This window comes from Notamacropus eugenii, chromosome X, assembly GCF_028372415.1.
Source record: "Notamacropus eugenii isolate mMacEug1 chromosome X, mMacEug1.pri_v2, whole genome shotgun sequence".
Classification (NCBI taxonomy): domain Eukaryota; kingdom Metazoa; phylum Chordata; class Mammalia; order Diprotodontia; family Macropodidae; genus Notamacropus; species Notamacropus eugenii.
This window is the reverse complement of record NC_092879.1, coordinates 31,214,788-31,233,901: the sequence shown is the minus strand read 5'-3', so window position 1 is coordinate 31,233,901 and position 19,114 is coordinate 31,214,788. Positions and strand designations below refer to the sequence as shown.

Genomic DNA, 19,114 nt, shown 5'->3' with positions numbered 1-19,114 from the left:
AGAACTGCTGGTGAGGACTTGGTTTGCTTGAGTGAACTGACATCCTTTCCCCTCCCCCACACAAAACATAGTTAGTCTTTTACACAGATCTCATTTCATCCTCACAATCACCCAGGGAGCTTGGTACTGGGAAGGTATTACCCCTATTTGGAAGAAAACAAGCATATCCACGTCGACTGCCTATGGCCACGCAGGAAGGTGGATATGAACTCAGGCTTTCCTAAGTCTTGCCACTACAATTAGTTCTGACACTATGTTCTAGGTGCTGGAAAAGCAACTGAAACCAATTCTTTCTTGTAATAAGGGATATCTGCTGGTGTTTTCTATGCCAGAAGGGTTAAACTCAGCTATGCTTCATGAACCAGACTCAAAAGTAATTGGGAAATGTTTAACAAAAGAAATAAAATACAATGCAACATAGACAATATTGATTTGTGGTTTTCTAGGTCAATCTGTGGTCTTTGTGGATTGCCACAGCTCTATGCCACTAAAGGGAATCCATGGTGGTTATGATAACAGAGATGCACCCATGCCGATAAAGTCTAGTTCCAAGTTAGAAATTAGAACAAGGATCAAAGGAAGAAAGGTTACTAGACAGGAGGAAGAGATGGTGGAGGGCATTTGGGTTATTAACAAAGAAAAAGAAGTAATATTGCCATATTATATACTACAGACCTCCTAAATAGAAGGAGGACATGAGTGAATTTGGGAAAGAGATCACAAGCCCAGTACAAGGCAAGCTATAGAAGTGTTGTTCAGTCATTTTTTCAGTTGTGTCTGGCTCCTTGTGACCCCCATTTGGAGTTTTCTTGGCAGGGATATTAAAGTGGTTTGCCATTTCCTTCTCCAGCTTATTTTACAGATGAGGAAACTGAGGCAAAAACATTGAAGTGACTTGCCCAGAGTCACACTACTAGTAGATGTCCAAGGCCAGATTTAAACTCAGGAAGAAGAGTCCTGCTGGTTCCAAGTCCAGTGTTCTATCCACCCAGCTGCCATAGTTACAGAAGCAACGGGGGCCAATTTTCCAGACAGGCTGGAATTCTCTCTGAAAAGCAGGGTAAATAATGATTTCTTGACATGCCACAATGCTAATTCCATACCACAAAAGGTAGAAGAATCAACGAGGGAAACATCTCTTTTTGGACACAATTCTCACGGAAGAGTGTCTAGTTGCTAGGATGGGGCAGCGGAGTGGAGAGGGAAAGGTGGAATGACTGTCCTATCCTAGAATTTGTGACAGGCAAGAATTCCAGGCACAGACACGTACCCTACATTGGCACACACTGACATGTCCCTTCCAGGACTGGCTATTTCAGAGTATTCAGAGACAGGTTAAGTGAGATCCTATGACCTAACATGCTATATGGTAAATCAGCTCTCAAGAATGAGATTCTGATGACCCAAACAAAAACAACTGCAGTAAAGAAAAGGGGAACAATCTAAAGAGACCAGTGTGGACGCACAGATAAGCTGATCAACCAACAGATCTGTTAAAAGGTTGGGAAGATGCAAACAAAGGCAAATAGCGGAAGATAAATAAAAAAGCATGTCACCATCCTATAAGAAGAGAGGTCAGGGGTGGTTACTTTGAGGTCATTAAGAATAAAAAGGTTTGAGGCTTCTTTTTGATTTTTAATTTTAATCTTTATTGGGGAAAAGATGAACCAAGAAGGGACCGGAGAGATGCTCAGAGAGGATGGGCTAATGATATACAACAGGAAGAAGTCAGAGCTGCTTCATTCTTCATCTGTTTCTGAATTCTCTGGATTGAGGTCAGACCAAACATGGTTAGCAAGGAGTGCAAAGGAAAGCAAAGGACTGAGATAGTGAGTCTCTAGCTGCTCTTGGTAAGTCAGAAGCACATCCTCCCGGACTGAAAGACGAAATGCCTGAGGCACTGTCAATGACACCTGAATCATGATACAGAACAGGGCGGCTGCTGTAGAATTGAAGGATAAATGTCCTGACAAAAAGGGAAAGAGAACAGTTTGCCAACTGTAAGTCATGCTTGACTTTGACCCTGGGAAAAGGTATCATTATTAAAGGAATACTTCATGATAGAAGTAAGTCATCACAAAGAGCCAGGATGTTTTTCCCAAGAACAGGTCACAGGGCAGCTATGTGGCACAGTGAATAAAGCATTGGCCATGGAGTCAGGAGCAGCTGAGTTCAAATCTGGCCTCAGACACTTGACACTTAGAGCTGTGTGACCTTGGGCAAGTCACTTAACTCCAATTTCCTTGCCTTTCCCCTTCCCCCCAAAAAGAATACGTCATGCCAGACCAACCTCATGTCCTTTTTTTTTTTTTTTGTAAACAGGGTTGCTAGACTGGTTAATCGGGGAATACAATTTTCTGAGATTTTAGTGACTAGAATTCAGTTGATCATTTGACAATGTCTTTTGTGCTAACTGTGGAAAAGTAAGCTAGTTAGGTGCTAGTATAGATGGATCTGTTAACTGTATAGATGAGTCAGAGTAGTCAATTTGGAAAGATGTGTCTAGTGGAATGGCTCAAAGGTCTGTGGTGGGGTTTGGGATGCCTAACATTTTAATCTGTGTGTTCATCCTTCGTTGCCAAGGAAGATCATGCCATTAGAAAAATGATGACATGACTTGCACTTGACTTTGTTTTGAGTGAGGGAGGGCTGTGCAGGTCCCCAGCCTCACTTCTCCTCCAGAGCCATCTGAATCCAGTGACCAGATATTCATCAGGATGACTGAAGATGACCCAGGATGAGGCAATTGGGGCTAAGTGACTTGCCCAAGGTCACACAGCTAGTGAGTGTCAAGTGTCTGAGGTGAGATCTGAACTCAGGTCCTCCTGACTCCTGCACTGCTGCTCTATCCACTGCACCACCTACCTGCCCTAACATTTTGATCAACTATTAAGGAATAGATGGGCATGCTTATCAAATCTGCAAAGAACACAAAGCTGGGAGAAGAAATTAATACAACACAATGAAAGGCAAGTGCTAGGCTCCAATAAGGTCTCAACAGGTTAGATTATTGGGCTAAAATGAGTAAGATGAAACTACAAAGGGAGAAATGCAAAGTCATACTCTTGGATTCAAAAACTCAACATCCTAAGGACAAGATGGGGGAATAGCTAGACAGAGGTTCACCTGAAAGATCTGGGTGTTTAGCAAGCTACGTATGTGCTCAAAAGTATGATGTGGTGGCTGACAAAGCTAATGTGATCTTAAAGAGTGCATTAAGATTCAATAAGCATTATTAAGCTCCTGGTTTACATCAGGCACCAAGCCAAGAGCTAGGGATACAAAGACAGGCAAGGCAACGAAAAAGAAACTTCTATTCCAATGGAGAGCCCCAGTGTGCAGGACTAGGGAGGTCCCACTGTACTCTGTTCCCTGCTCAGACTACATCTGGAGGATTGTGGTTAGTTATGGGCACCACATTTTAGGAAGGACATGGATAAATATCCAAAAGAAGATCACCAAAGTGGTGAAGAGAGTAGAGTTTGTGCCATCTGACTGGCTAAAGGAAAACAAAAGCATGTCATGGCCTCCCTGTGGGTAGGTTAGCTCAAGAGAGCTAATGCACAGAATGGAAATATTTATCTTGAAGACTTAACCTAGATGTAGAGCTGGAAGGGGCCATTTTGGTATAACCTCTTCATTTTACAGAAAAGGAGACTGAGGCCCTCCCCAACTGAGGAAGTGAAAGGGACTCATGCAAGATCACACGTAAGATTCTAAAGATCCTCCCAACCTGGAGATGCTGTGAAACTATGGGACTCCCCCAACTCCAGTTACAGGTAGTTTCGTGGAAATAGGGTTTAGAGATCCAGCAAAGTTCAATCCTGACTAGATGTTTGGTTTGTCCAGGGCTTTTTGGCAAGGGTAACTCTAAAACTGCCTTCTGAACATATACTCTAACTCACTCCCAGGGCATGATTCAATAAGCACCTTATTCCTAAGTTATAATCTTAGTTGCCCTACTCACCTTGTCCCCAAAAATACTGCAATTATTTTTAATTTTCTTGCAGCTATGGTCTGAAAATATTGTGTGTACATGCACTTATATGTACACATCTATTCATACATACATATATAAAATTGTTTTAGACATTTAAACAAGACTTGGTGCCCAAATAAATGATCACTTTGTAAGAGTCTCATTTGAAACTTGAAAAAAATGTGTAAATAAGTAGTTTAGACCTGTGATTTCTTTATTCTAGATATGTGAGAACACATAATGGAGTACCAAAGTTGCCAATTATATCTTTCACTGGATTCTTCTTGTGTTGCTGATAATCTTTAAAAATTGACTTATTATTATTTATTATTTCTGTCTTCACTTTGTCTCTTGGTTCTTTTATATTGAAAAATTTTAAAAACAAATCCAGTTCTCTGATTTGGTAACTATGTTCCTTTCAGTATTACATAACATTCTTGCCTGTCTCAAGGTATTCTAACTGGAATTAAAATTTATTTTATAACCCCTGTTCCTGTTCTTGAACTTAAAGTTGCATAACATATTCTAGACTAAGATTCCAAATTTTAGTCTACTGCCATTTTTTTGCATTGCATTAGCTTGCATTGCAAGCTATGCATTTTTATATCCATTCTATAACGTTATCCCTTTTAATAGAAGTAAGATCTTTAACATTTAACACAATTAAATATTAAATTGAATTTGTCTCTGGCATTATTTTTTCTATTTTTCTTCTCAATGTCATCTAGAAGAAGTGATCTCTACTTATTTCTTTGTAACTACTTCTACTAAAATTCATGAATAAATCAATGTTTGTCTGTTAAACTACTTACTCTGTATAATTCCGTGACTTGATTCTCTTTATATTAAAAAAATGAGTTTTATTTTAAGAAGCACTGGTTCTTCTCCTTTTTCCTTCATTTCTTAGCAATATTAAATGACTTTTTCTTCCCCCCCAAAACAAAAACCCTAAACAGTTTAACTCTTCTCTTTTTCATTACATGTTTAAAAATGTCATATGGTTGCAACCAACTATGTGAAACCACAGATTTAAATTATCCTATACCAACCTATACCAACCACTTGTTTGGATTTTGCAATGGTAAACTTTTGCCACATTCTTTGAAATTATCCTGGTTGCTCAACATTATTTTTATGTCTTCAAATAAAATGTTCAAGTATATAGAGGTAGGAAATGTAATTCAATGCTATATGGTAAGTCAGCTCTCAAGAATGAGATTCTGACAACCCAAACAGAAACAACTGCAGTAAAGAAAAGGGGGACAATCTATTCCAAACCTATTCTTTTAACATTTTGCCATTTTCCCCTTGTCATGGCTGAGGAATTTTGAGATTTTGATCTGTGCTTGAAATATTTTTTTTCTGTGCCATTCTGAAATTTAATACATTACATGTCTTCTGGATGTGAACGTGGGATGTCTTCATGTTGGAGTTCCCATGTTCCACACAATTATACAGTGATGCTTGTGTCTATTCTATTAAGCGTTCTCCAATTATTTCATCACAAATGGAGTCTAGTTTTTCTTTTGTGATACCTTAACTACCTTTTGGACCTGTCCAGTTGTATCGGAAGGAATGTCTTGCAACTGTATTGGAAGACATCATGACCTCTGTATAGGAAAAAACACTTGACGATTTGCAGTTGGAAGACATGGCTTTGAGACCCTGTCACTTACTAGCTGTGCAACCTTAGGCAAGTCATTTGACTTCTAGGATCCTGTTCCTTCCTCTGTAAGATTGGACTAGGATTATATAGCCTATATAGTAAGAATAATGACAGCTAACATTCTTATGTCATTTTAAAGTTTGCAAATGTTATTTCCATAAGGTATCCATGTCATTTCATTTGATCCTCAATAGCATGAGGTAGATACTTGCAGATATTATCATTATATGAGAAGCTGAAACTCTGCAAGATCAGGGGAATTTGTCTGTGATCACTTAGCTAGTTGACTATTAGAAATAAGCTTTAATCGAGGTATCCAAAATTCAGTCCTTTTTACTGACTCATGCTACCTTGAAAGGTCTGTTGAGGATCAAAGGAGATCTGGGATATAAAATACGAGACAAATGTCAGCTATTATTATTCTTTGAACTCTACTCAGATAATTATTTTTGCTTCTATCATCATTTTAATTTTCTGTGTTACAGAGTGGCAGCATGTAGTAGCTGTAGTGGCTCTCAAAGCGTGATGGGGAATCTCTGAGTGTCCCTGAAACCATTTCAGGGTATACATGAGGCCAAAACTAGTTTCATAATAATATTAAGACATTTTAATTCCTAACACTGTCAGATTGGATAAATATAATCCACATAAAAGCTTTTCAGAGGGGAGGAGTCCTCAATAATTTTTAAAAGTGTAAAGGGGTCCTAAGACCAAAAAGTTTGAGAACCACTGGAGATACAGAGAGATGGTCTCAGGGCTCCTGAGATGTAGACTCAAATCCTACCTCTGACATCGAATAGCTCTGTGAGGCTGAACAAGTACTCTAGGCAAGTCTCTAAGACTTGAAGGTTCAGAGAGGGAATTTACCGATCCAACCTGCATTGGTAGAAGGAGTTTCCTGACCTATGCTAACAAAGTCACAAGGCTGGTCCTATCTTTGTTTTATATTTTCCCTCTATCTCTTCCTTGGGTTTTTTTGTGGCCAAATTAGAATCTTCCTTTAATGTGATCATCCAAGTTCTTTTCCCAGTATTTGTAGGACTGATTGTGCTGGCAATTCTGTATTCATTTTGTCCCTTGGTTCTTTTGTTTTGAAAAATTTAAAAATAAATTTGGTAACTATCTATTGGACAGTATTATCTTTCCCTTTGTTTATTTAATATTTTTTCCCACCTTGAATAGCTTGAGACTTAAGGTGACCCTCTTTCCTTCTCCTTCAGTGGGGGTCATTCCTGAAGGTGGGGTCAGAATGGAGGGAAGATCAATAGATTTGGAATAAAAGGACATGGGTTCCAATCCTAGCTTTGAGTAACCTTGGGAAAGTCCTTCAATTTCCTTGGAATCTCAATCTCCTCATCTGTAAAATGAGGGCAATTTTCTACTCCAACTCCAAGGTCTTTTCCAATTCCATCTATGATTATCTAATTCTAGCCCCAGCCCAGAGGTTGGGTACAGTAGTTGCTGTGAGATGCTACCAGCCTGTGATCTGCTGCTGCACAAAAGGGGATGCTTCCTTTCATTTTTCTCTTGCTTCTTGGCCTACCTACATGGCAGACCTGGGCAACAGCTCAATCTCCTTCTCAGACCTCTGGTCCTACTCCCAGGGTAACAGCTCCAGGCCTTGCTCCCTTCTCTACCTCCTTCCGGGTAGTGGTGGTGGCGGCAGTGACTTCAGGATTCCTCTTCTTATTTTGAGGGGTTAATATTGTTATATTCCTACAGCTTTTATTTAAGGAACTTGGGGGGAACCAGTTCCCTGAAAGTCTCTTGTTCAAGACAGTTAGGGTTTCTTTCCATGATGCGTGAGTTCTACCTGAAGGATTTTCAATGACAGACAGCATTTCTCTCCACTGAGAATAATGGGATACACTATAAAGTCTGCCAGCTGAGTGACAACCATCACTCCTGCATCAATCACAATCACAGAATTTCTCTCCACTGTGAACTTTCTGATGTCGAGTAAGATGTGAGTTCCTACTGAAGGCTTTTTCACATTCGTTACATTCATAGGGTTTCTCTCCACTATGGATTCTATGATGCCGAATCAGGTGTGATCTCCCTGCAAAGGCTTTCCCACACTCATTGCATTCATATGGTCTTTCTCCATTATGAATACTATGATGATCATTAAGAGCTGATCTCCACCTGAAAGTTTTCCCACATTCATTACACTCATATGGTTTCTCACCACTATGAATTCTCTGATGTCCGATAAGATATGAGCTCCTGCTGAATGCTTTCCCACATTCAGTACATTCATAGGGTTTCTCTCCACTATGAATTTTTTGATGTTGAATGAGGTGTGAACTCCAGATGAAGGCAATCCCACATTCATTACATTTATAGGGCTTCTCTCCGCTGTGAATTTTTTGATGTCCAATAAGAGATGATCTCTGACTGAAGGCTTTCCCACATTCACTGCACTCATAGGGCTTTTCTGCATTGTGAATACTCTGATGCCGAATGAGGTGTGAGCTCCTGCTGAAGGCTTTCCCACATTCATTACATTTGTAGGGTTTCTCAGTCCTATGATTTCTCCTGTGCCTCATACATTCTGAATTTTGCTTGAGGGTATGGTTATATGAATCATAACTCTGGGGCTGTTCCCTCTTCAGATCTTCCTCGTGGGTAATGGGTTGGTGGTTTAGCTCACAGCTCCACTCTTGTCCATGGGACTCATGGCTCTTCTCCTCTGTGACCCTCTTCCTGGGGGTAACAGTCATGATAAGACTGGTACTTGGGGGCGGCAAAGGGGAGTACCTCAGCCTCTTCTCTGCTGGACGTTGTTGGGGCTCCTCTAACCTGCTGAGATAGGCAGAGGGTTCTACAGGGTTGCTGTCTTGTTCCTTAGGGATCCCTGCCAACAAAATCCACCAAGATTCATTGTTAGGTGTTTCCTGAATATGAAAAGATTCCATGTTACCCTTCTCAGGCCAATCATATGAAATGAAAAGAACACAATACAAACGTCACCTGTTCTCTGTAGTGAGAGGGAGACTGTCTAGGGTTCAACAAGGCATTTGAGGGACTATGCCATGAAACGATCGTGGCCAACATGGAAACCAGGTGATAATGCTGTCAGGTGGATAAGGAGCCGGTGAAGTGACCAGGCCTGGAGGATGGTGACTACTGGACTGCTGCTAAATTGTCACATGATAATCTGGGCAGATGTCTCTATGTAATGCCACAGGGATCTAGCCTCTGCACGAGTCCGTTCAATACTTTTATCAGTGAATCTGATGAAAGTAGCAGATGGCAGGTTTGTGAAACTGGCAAATGACACAAAGCCAGAAGGCACAGCTATGTGGAATGAAAGACCCAGGGGCCAAAAAGCTCGACAGGTTAGAACAGTGAGCTCAATCTAAGATGAAGACTAAATAAGGATAAACGGGAAATACTTAACGTGAATTCAAAAAACTGCATGAGCAGAGGACGTGAGAAGCCTAGCTAGAAACAAATCTTACACAGATTAAATGTGCTGCTTTAGGAGGAGGGACGCATGTTACCGAAGGCCTTCCAGCAGATGGCAGGTGGGGATGCTGGGAGCCCAAAGCCACATTTGGGGTACAGGCCGGATCGGATAACCCTTCCCAAGATTCACTTCTGCTCTTTCTTCAAACCTCAACAAAAGCCTCTCTTCTTAAATTAGCTTTCTAAATATGGAATTATTACTGATCTTAGCAATTTCAAAGGCAAGAAACATTTTAGAGTCAAATTAAAGGACTATGAACACTCAGACAGCTCCACTTAAAAATTCACCAATTTGACTGTCAGCACTGAAGCAAACCTTAGCTTTTCTCACTTAGCCTGCTTTTCTTTTTTCTCCTAAGAAGCCTGCCTCCAGCTTCCTGACTTCTACCTCTGATTGCCCAAGTGAAAACTTCTTAGCTGCGTTCTGTTCATTCCAGGGACCAAACATCCGGGCATGACATTCCTTCAATTTCAAACAAGAAGCAGTTTTCTTCCTCCCCTGGTTTTCTCAAGTACCTTATGTTTTAGCACTTTGCTAGAAGGCAGAGTTTGGGGGGCTGGGGTGGGGTAGAGGGCTGGGGCAGCAAACTTGATGTTCCCTGGTAACAGCTTTAAGAGCCCCTCCTACATCCAGACTGATCAGTGTCTAAGTTATTTTGCATCCAATTCCTTAGGATTCACCACTGGCTCACCCAACACATGCCCTGCCCTCCACTGAAGGTCACTTTGTAAAGGGGCTGTCTCTGACTTTGTTCCAGCAGAACATTAAAAATATATTGGAAGAACACTGAAGCAGAGAACCTCAGTGGTTTTCTCTCAAAGCCGTGGTCTCTCAAGCCAGACAGAGAAGGGGGTGGGGGGGCGCAGCAGCAGAAAAACAGGGAAAGGTGATACAATAAAATAAGGTAATAGGTAAAGCTGGCACAAGCTTTCCTTCCTACCAAATAGTATGGACAGGAAGTCTGCTTAGGGATCGGGGACTGGGAATAAATACTTGGCATTATGAGTGGAAAGAAGAATGTCTACCTATAGGAGATGGGAAAAAACGGACCCTGTACAGTTTGGGAAGAGGTGTCTCTAAGAAAGGAGTTCCAGAGAGTTCCCCCATACCTATGGTCACCCTGCTGGTCTCTTGGGGTCCTAGCAGCTCACAGAGCTAGATTGGAGCCACTCTTTGAGACCCAACTGAAGCCCTATCTCCTCAACAGGCTCCCCTCAGGGGCTCTGGCCCACACACAGCTCTCCTTTTCAAATCCTTCTGGCTTTCATTATCTGTAGCATGTAACACATACCTTTGGACAAACTGTTCTGTTCTCTGACCGATGTTTCTCAACAATTTATATTATGTGATTTTTTTTTTTTTTGGCCCAGACCTATGATTTCCTCAGTGCAGGGAACCAAGTCCTCAGACAGGACAACCTCTTCTACCAGTGCTTGTGGAGAGATGAAAGACTGGCCCAGGGACACACAGCCAGGACAGGGCAGAGGAGGCCCTCAGACCCAGACCTTCCTGATTCTGACATCAGCTCTCCAGCCACTACATTAATGGTGCTTCTTATTATGGAAGTGAGAGAGAAATGATACTGTCTCAGACACTATTAGGGCCAAAAGCAACATGAGAAATCTGGTCCAACTGCCTTATTCTAAAGATGAAAAGAATGAGGCCCAGATTGGAAATGATTTCCCCAAGGTCACAGAGCTCCGTCCACCCACCACTCAATTTCACTTTCTTAATTAGATCTCAAAGCTCTCTGCTAGCTTGGGGCAAGTCTTAAGCTACCTTGATTTGTATGCCACACCACCTAGGACTGGCAAGCCTACGGGCACTCAATAATGGTAGGGGTGATTTATCACTTCGTCACTCACCAGGCCAGGTGGTCTGACCATCTTTTGTTCCCTGCAGATCTCGGACCCAGGGCATCTTTCCTTGCTCCAGCTGGGAGATCATTTCAGGCTTGCAAACAGAAAGACCTGCTCGTGTGGAAAGGAGAGAGCCATGAAAGCCTTCACCACCCACTTAAATGATCACCCTAGATCCTTCCTTCTATCACAGGGAAATTTCTGGAAAAGTAATGAAACATGTATTTCTTAAACACTTACTATGTCCTAGGCACCGTGTTAAGGGTGGGGGACACCAAGAAAGACAATCCCTCCCCACAATATCCTAATGGGAGAAGATCAGCCACCCACGGCCATATCCTGCCTAGATTTATGACATCCTCTTTCTCACCTCTCACTCATTTCTACCTCCTGCATTTTGGCTTACATTCCTACCACTCAAGCGAAATTGATCTCTCGAAGTCCCCGGTGTTGGTGGCTTTTATTGATAAGTCGAATGGCCTTTTCTTGAACCTCAACCTTCTTGGCCCTCTGACACTCTTGACTTCTCCATCCTGGATCCTCTATTCTCCCTGGGTCTGCATGGCATCGTATTGCTTACCTAGCAAATCAATCCTCAATCTTCTTTGCTGGCCCACCAACTGTAGTCTACTCTCTAGACGTGGGTGGACTCCAGGGCTCTGTCCTGGGCTTTTCCTCTTCTCTCTTGGAAATCTCATCAGCTCCCAAGGTTTCAATTATCATTTCTATGAAACTGACTCCCATACTCACACATCTAGCCCTAACCTGACTCCTGAGCCCTAGTTCTACATCTCCAATTGCCTGCTGGTCCCACATTCCCTTGTGCATCCAGAGGCGTCTCAAACCTAACATGTCCAGTACAGAACCCATGATCTTTCTTCTTAAAGCCACCCCTCCACTCCTGATTTCCCTATTTCTGTCAAAGGCATCATATTCTTCAAGTTGACAAGGCTCCCAGCCCCAGTGTGACCCTTGACTCTTCACTTGATCTTGCCCTCCTCCATCCCTATTCCCTGTCCCCCCGTCAATCAGTCGCTAAGTCTTATAGACTATACCTCACCATCTCTTGTGTCTATGCCCTTCTCTTTACTCATTACACAAGCATGTTCATTAGGGTCTCCATCACCTCTTGCCTGGACTATTGCCAACAGCATCCTAAGGCGCAGCCCCACATCTAGTCTCTCCCTTCTCTAGCCCAGCCTCCACTCATCTGCCAGTGTGATTTTCCTCATATTCCTGCCTGACCATGTCACCGCTCTGCTAAAGAGGCTCCAGGGGCTCCCCCATTTCAAGTGTCAGGAAAGAAACTGCTCTGTTTGGAACTCCAAGGCTTTCCCAGGCTGGCCACACTATGCCTTTATGGTCCAAACCCTGCCACGCTAGCCTGTTTGCTGCTCCCCATCTGTGACATTCCTCCTGCCATTACAGTGGCTACCTGGACAAAGTGGGCAGGCAGGACTGAGGGAGTTACTGAGAGACTGTCTCAAGGGGGCCTAAGTCTTCTTGGAGTAGACTATTAAAACTAAGATGAAAGAGGCAGCTGGGGGGGCATGCTGGGCAAAGAAAGCTAATGAGTTTGTCTGGCTCAGAGAATGGCAAAATCAAAGGGATGAGGAGAACTGTACCAGGAAGCTGGAAGAATTCCCTTCCAGGGAATGGGGCCAATGGGAAACATCAATCGATTGCCATTTCTAAATTGCCTATTAATGGTCCATTATGTGGCACTGTGCTAAGTGCCAAGGATAAAAAAAGAGGCAAAAGCCAGTCCCTGCCCTCAAGGGGCTTACAGAAGCTGACCCATTCTAATTCTGCATCACTCTGAGTTGTGAAAGGGTGAATGAGGTCTACACAGCATTCTCCCTACTGGGCCAGCTTCCCCTCTGACATATGTATTATCCAAGTCACCCAAATGAAACAAATTTAATAAACATTTATATTAAGAGAACACTATATATAGTGTACTACGCTTAGCAGTGATGGCTGAGTGACTGGGGAGGATGAGCTCACTTCTAGTTCATACTTGAACTCATTCTGAAGGAAGAAAAGGATTTTAAAAGTTGGAAACTCATGACACCTCCTTATCTCTGAACTAAATAGGTACAATAGCCTCCTAACTGGTCTCTCTGCCACAGGCCTCCCCAGACCAGTCTACCCTTCACACTGATGCCAAAGGGATTTTCCTTCAATGCAGTCAGTCAAGAAACATTTATCAAGTGCCTACTATGTGCCAGGCACTGCACTAAGTGCTGGATCATAGATCTGCCTGTGACTCCATTACTTAAGCAACTTCAGTGGCTCCCTATCACCTCCAGGATGAAATGGCAACTTCTCTGTTTAGCCTTTAAATCTCTTTACACACTGGCCCCAACCCACCTTCCCGACATCACCGGACATTATTCCCCTTCTACACACTGCTATGTGGCTATCCTGGGCATCTCTACAGTCCTCACGCACCACACTCCATCTCCTGTCTGCCACCTTCTTTTCCTGGGATGCCCTTCCTCCTCCCCCAACCCAGAGCTCCTCTTTCCTTCAAGACGCAGCTTTAACATCACCTTTCCTAGGAAACCTTCTTGGATTTCCCCCTCATCCCTACCTCCTGTGCCTGCCTTCCTTCCCTCTCTCCCTTTCAACCTACCTTCTATTTAAAGACTCTATATTTATTCTCTTTCCTTCTATGCACCATACACTTACAGACACATCTTGTCTCAAACAGCTCCTGAGTATGTAAGTTCCTGAGCTTTGGAATGGTTTCATTCTTTGTACTTGTATCCCCAGCACAATGCCTGGCACATAGTAGGTTAAAAATATTTTTATTACTTATTATGTTTTATTATTTAGACCTGCACATTAAATCACCCAGGCAGGGATGTGAATGATGACTGAGAGAGGAGAGACACTGGGTGCATGGAAAACAGTTGAGGTCATTATGCCAGGAGAAAGTTCATTAGAACCTGAAGGTGAATGAAGAGGAGAAGAAACATAGGAGAGAGACTCTGGTGGCAGAACTGATACTTGAGTCCTGACAACTGGTTAAATTAGGACAGAAAGGGTATGGTAGAGAGAGAAGAGTCAAAGACATTTTTCAGCCTGGATAACTGGGATAATGACTGTCACTGATAAAAACAGAGAAGTTAAGAAGGGTGGGTTTTGGGGGAAGATGTACAGTTAAGTTTTGAACATGCTATGTGAGACACAATGAGACATCCAAGTGAAAACATTCAGGAGGCAGTTAGAAATGCAGGATCGGTACTTGGGGAACAGGGTGCAATGGGGTTCTGAATCTGAGTCATTAGGATAAAGATAATCATGAAAGCTATTGGAGCAGATGAAATCAACAAAGGAGAGCACAGAAGAGGGCAAAGGACAGAGCTGAAGCCAACATTTAGGTCTTGGGAGGAAGAAGAGTTCAGAGTTGGAAGGGATCTATAATACCATCTTGTCCAATCCATACCAGAAAAAGAACCCCCTGTCTCACAGATGTGATCAGTGGTCATCTGAGCTCTGCTTAGATATCTCCTGTGAAGAAGACCCACTGCTTCCTAACAAGAAGGAAGTGGTCATCCACAATGTCAAATGCAGCAGAAAAGTCCAGGAAGTTAAGAACAGAGAAAAGGCCAGTGGATTTGGTTGTCCTGTAATTGTGGAGAGGAATGTGCACAACAGAGTAGGATTTAAAAAAACCAGAACAAAATAGAGTTGAGATTAAATGCCTGACAAGATGGCAGTGTAACTGCTTGTAGCAACCCCAAGTAAAGCAAATAAACCACAAGAAAAGGAACGACGCATCAAATAGAGAGAAACCAATACTGAGTCCACAAGATAATCAAGTATAAAAATCAAGAGCATGGTGAGCACAAGCAAACTTGAAGACGTGATTCAGGGAAAAAAAAACCAGCTAGGGTCAGGCCTGTTCCCCTGGAGTTTATCCTGGGCAGTGACCCAGGCCCAGACAACCTTCATACCCAACAGCATATCCACCAGCCTTAGTGGTCCGGTCTGGGCAACACTGGAAGGCAAGTGCAAAAGGTCCAGAGAAAAAGGCTGAATAAAAACTCACTTATAAGTGGCTAAATCGACAGAGAGGGTCATAAATGTCAGGGGGAAAGTGAGGATTAATTCAAGTGTGCCAGAACACTAGGCACAAGTGCGGTAGAACTGAAGGAAAATGATCCCAAATTACCCAATGAAAAGGAATCCTGTGGACGCCCAAGAGATCATGGAACCAATAGCAAGAAATTCCAGAATGGTCCAAAAGAAAAAGAACATTTTTAAAATAAGAAATTAGGAACAGATTTAGGTTACAAATCAGAGCTCTCAGCAAAAAAAAAAATTAAAAACACAAACAGCAGAATAGGAAAAACTGGTTATGTTACGGAGAACCTCTCTAAAGAAAGAGAGGCTCAAAGAGAAAGAAAAACAGATTTGTAACACAAAAATACTTAACAGGAGGAAAACTGGCAGAAGGAAAAGTCACAATATTAGAAGAACACAGGAACCGGACATTAGCCAAAGTGACTGCCCTGTATCTTTCTTTTTAAAAAATGTATCATTTATTTGAAACACTTTTTAAAAAAATGTTGAGTTCCAAACTCTCCCCATCCCTGCCGTCAACTCCCATTTTCAGATAAAACCTACAGAGATAAGGTAAGAATTGTGGGCATCCCAGAAAGAAAAACAAAAAGAGCAGAATGTTATTTTACAGGATACAATAGAAAAAGTTCTGACCAGAACTTCCAAGTAGAAGTAACAAAGTATTAGTTGATCAAATCCAAAGATGAATGGGGATAAGGGAAAGGGATTTGGGGAGAACTCCTATTTCTAATTTCAGGGCACATAATGATTATATTTGACAGTTTCAATAACGAATATACTACTCAAACAGTCAGAAGAAAGATCTGGAAATATGAAGGAAAGGCCTTTTGGAGAAATCAGGATCATTCTGTCTGGAAGAGAATAAAAGATTATAAAAAGGGCCTCAGGCCACAGTCCAGGTGAACAGGCATTCCGACAAAGCAGCTGCACCACCTTCCAGAGGGGAGTGATGAGTCAACTTACCAACACTCCAAACCAAAGAAACACAAAAGAGTAAACAGAGATATATAATGATCAAGAAAAGACTAAGTACTGAAATCATTTTAATCAATGACAAGCTTTTGCTTAAAAAAACAAAAACTATGTGGGGTAAAAGAATGAACAAAGCCAAATCATCAAGGGCTCCCAAAGTAGACCTCAACACTGATGAAGGGGAACTTAAAAAATCAGAAGAGAAGGAAGAAAAGTTGAAATGATAATACTCCATAGACAAAATCCTCGAATTCTCTCAAAGTTAATCAATGCCTTTTATGGGAGGGAATAACTAAGTGAGAAGTTTTGGAATGAAGAAAGAGGAGATGAATGACCAGGGTAGAGGAAGGGGGAATGTAAATAACCAGGGGGAATGGGGATACACCCAACCAAATGCAGAGATCACCAGCTAAGAATTTCTTCCAGTCTTTTGATAGGAGTGGAGACTGTGAGAGAACAGGACCTAAGGAAGGGCAGGGCAGGACAGGGGAAAGGGATCCAAGGCAATTAAGACTAGGGAGGTGGGGGGAGGTGTTGAGACAGACATCTGATAATGGGTTCCACCTGGGAGAGATATGTACATTAGAAGGTGAACTTCTCTGAGGAAGGATTGTATCCATCCCTGGAGCACATTCTCCTCCAAGAGTGGAAACGTGTGATGCCTAAAGGATGGCCAGCACTGAGCAGAAAGGGAGAGAACGTGACCCTGGAAATGGAGATGGATATGAGCTTGGGAGGGTTAGGACTGTGTTTAATAATGAGATACCATGTAACTGGCACTCCATAACACTTCCTCCATCTGATATGCCTTTCTTCACCAACTGTTATTTTAGAGATTCCTTCCTCTATCTCGCTCTCTCTCACCCACATATCTAATCTGTTACCACTCTACCTTGGTAACATCTCTGGCATTTGTCGCTTCCTCTTCTCTGATACCACCCCCACCCTGGTGAAGGCCCTCATCACCTCATGTCCAAACTAGGGCCAAAGTTGCTGGTAGGTCTGCCTGCCTCAGTTTCCCCCCTATCCCAGACCACCCTCCACTCAGCTGCCAAAGTAATATTAAAGCTTAGGCCCCTGCTCAATGAACTCCAGTGGTTCCTTATTTTCTCCAGGATCAAATATAAAATTCTCTGCTTGGTGTTCAAAGCCCTTCCTGTGGTACACTCCCCCCCTTCCAGTCTTCTTCTACCTCCCTCCCTCCCTTTGCTCTGGGGTCTAGTAACAGTGGCCTCCTGGCTGATCCTCCAAGACAGTGCTCCCTATTTCATGCCAGGAATGCTTCCCGTCATCAACTCTGCCTCAGGGCTGCCTTCAGGTTCAGCCTAAAATCCTACCTTCTAGATGAAGCCTTTCCCCATCCCCCTTAATTCTAGCGCCTTCTCTCTTTCCACGTTATCCTGTGAACAGCTGGTTTGTACAAAGCTGCTTGTATGTACTGGCTCCCCTTGAGACCAAAGACTGTCCTTCTCCTTCTCTGTAGTCTCAGGACTTAACACAGTACCTGGCACATAGTAGGTACTTAATGTTTACTGGCTGACTGACTGGGTGATCATCTGCAAAAGGCTACAGTTGTGCTGCTTCTTCCCAGCTTATGTTCATTTCCTCAGTTTCTCTTTCTTGTCCTAAAGGTTTAAGACATGCTTACTGCCTGACTGAGCTAACACTGCTTCCTTTCCTCCTCAATAATCTGCTGTGTCTCTGGCACTGCAGAGTTCAGCCACCCTCTCTATGCCCTCTCTACTTGCCTATCACAAACACCTTCTGGACCTTCTCCTTCCCACCAACCAACAGGTGAGTTGCCCCTTTCTAGGAGGAAAAGCCTTAGGCAGCATCAGACACATCTCTCCTAGGCCCAAGATCATGGGACTCCTCCATGTCACAGACCTACAGAGTTCAATTCCATTGCCCTCACATTTATCATGCACCTCCCATGGGCCTGGTGTTGCTTTAGGCAAAGCACTCTCTGTATGAGTGACACCTCAGGAATAGCTCAGCTTTGCAAATGTGAATGCATTTTTCAACTTAATTCAATCCAGCAAGTCATTATTAAGTGTTTACTGTATGTGGGGTACTGGGTGCTAGGTACATGAAAACAAAGATTACTGAGCAGGATGCAGCATGCATGCCCAACACAGGGTATATATCCTGTAAAACCAAGAAAGGTGAAGAGTGAGAGAGAACATTTGGGAGAATCAGGAAAAACCCCTTGGAGGAGGCACTGCCTGAGCTGGGGATCCTAGGAGGTGGGATGGGGGAGTCCTCGTGACCTGGGGGACAGTGTGGGCACTATCTACCCACCCACCCTGGGAAGGCCTCTCTTTGCCATGAACAGGAGCACCACCTGTATGGAGAATGATGGGGGCCTCCAGATGCCCAGCTCCTGGGGGGAGAAGCAGAGTAGCTGGGTGTGAAGGCTGCAGCCTTCCTGGGACAAGCAGACACTTTCACACTAGGAAGCTGTGGCTCCTGTGGTGATGGCCAAGCTTGTCATCCCAACGTTTGGACTGGGGGCTTGGCCTCTAATGGACTGGACCATGATCAGGGATATGGCTGGGCCTAGGCCATAGGTATTGGGAAAGTATGCCATTAAGGAATTTGTCCAATTTTACCTTACTTTTCTACTTTTTCTACTATTATTGAGGTCTGGGGGCCAGAAGTGGCAGCAGGATTCCAAGTACAGATGCATCATGATTTGGGGTATGTGGATCGCTTTATAAACAGGAGAGAGAATGGATCTACCTGTGGTTTCCCTAGTTTAAGAAACTTCTGTGTGAGGAAACTCCTCCCCCAATGCAGGTCAGCACCTTCTCTGCAGTGTGAAATCTTAGGGAGTGGCCTGGCGAGCAGGGGGAGGGGCAGTGACTTGCTCAGGGGCCATCAATCAATGCAGAGGCGGTGCTCAATAGCCACTATACCTTGCCTACTCTAGTAGAAGACAATTCTAATTCAATTCAGTTCAGTGTTAGCTTGACTTTTAAATAAGGAAACACCATCTGGAGCGCACTCAACTTACGGTCAGGTGAATTGGGTGCAAATTCTGGTTCATCCACCTTTGTGACATTGGCTAA

The 19,114-nt window shown here is 43.1% G+C and overlaps 1 protein-coding gene across 1 annotated transcript in view; it reads right to left on the bottom strand.

The window, feature by feature from the left end:
- The window catches only part of LOC140516293 (uncharacterized), a 58,952-nt gene that overhangs the window by 27,459 nt on the left and 12,379 nt on the right, over positions 1-19,114 (bottom strand). Inside the window, exons 5-6 of the mRNA XM_072627300.1 lie at positions 10,983-11,087; positions 7,557-8,502 (exon numbers count right to left, since the gene is read on the bottom strand). Of these exons, the coding sequence (XP_072483401.1) occupies positions 7,557-8,502; positions 10,983-11,087 (1,051 nt within the window). The remainder of the gene's footprint in view (positions 1-7,556; positions 8,503-10,982; positions 11,088-19,114) is intronic.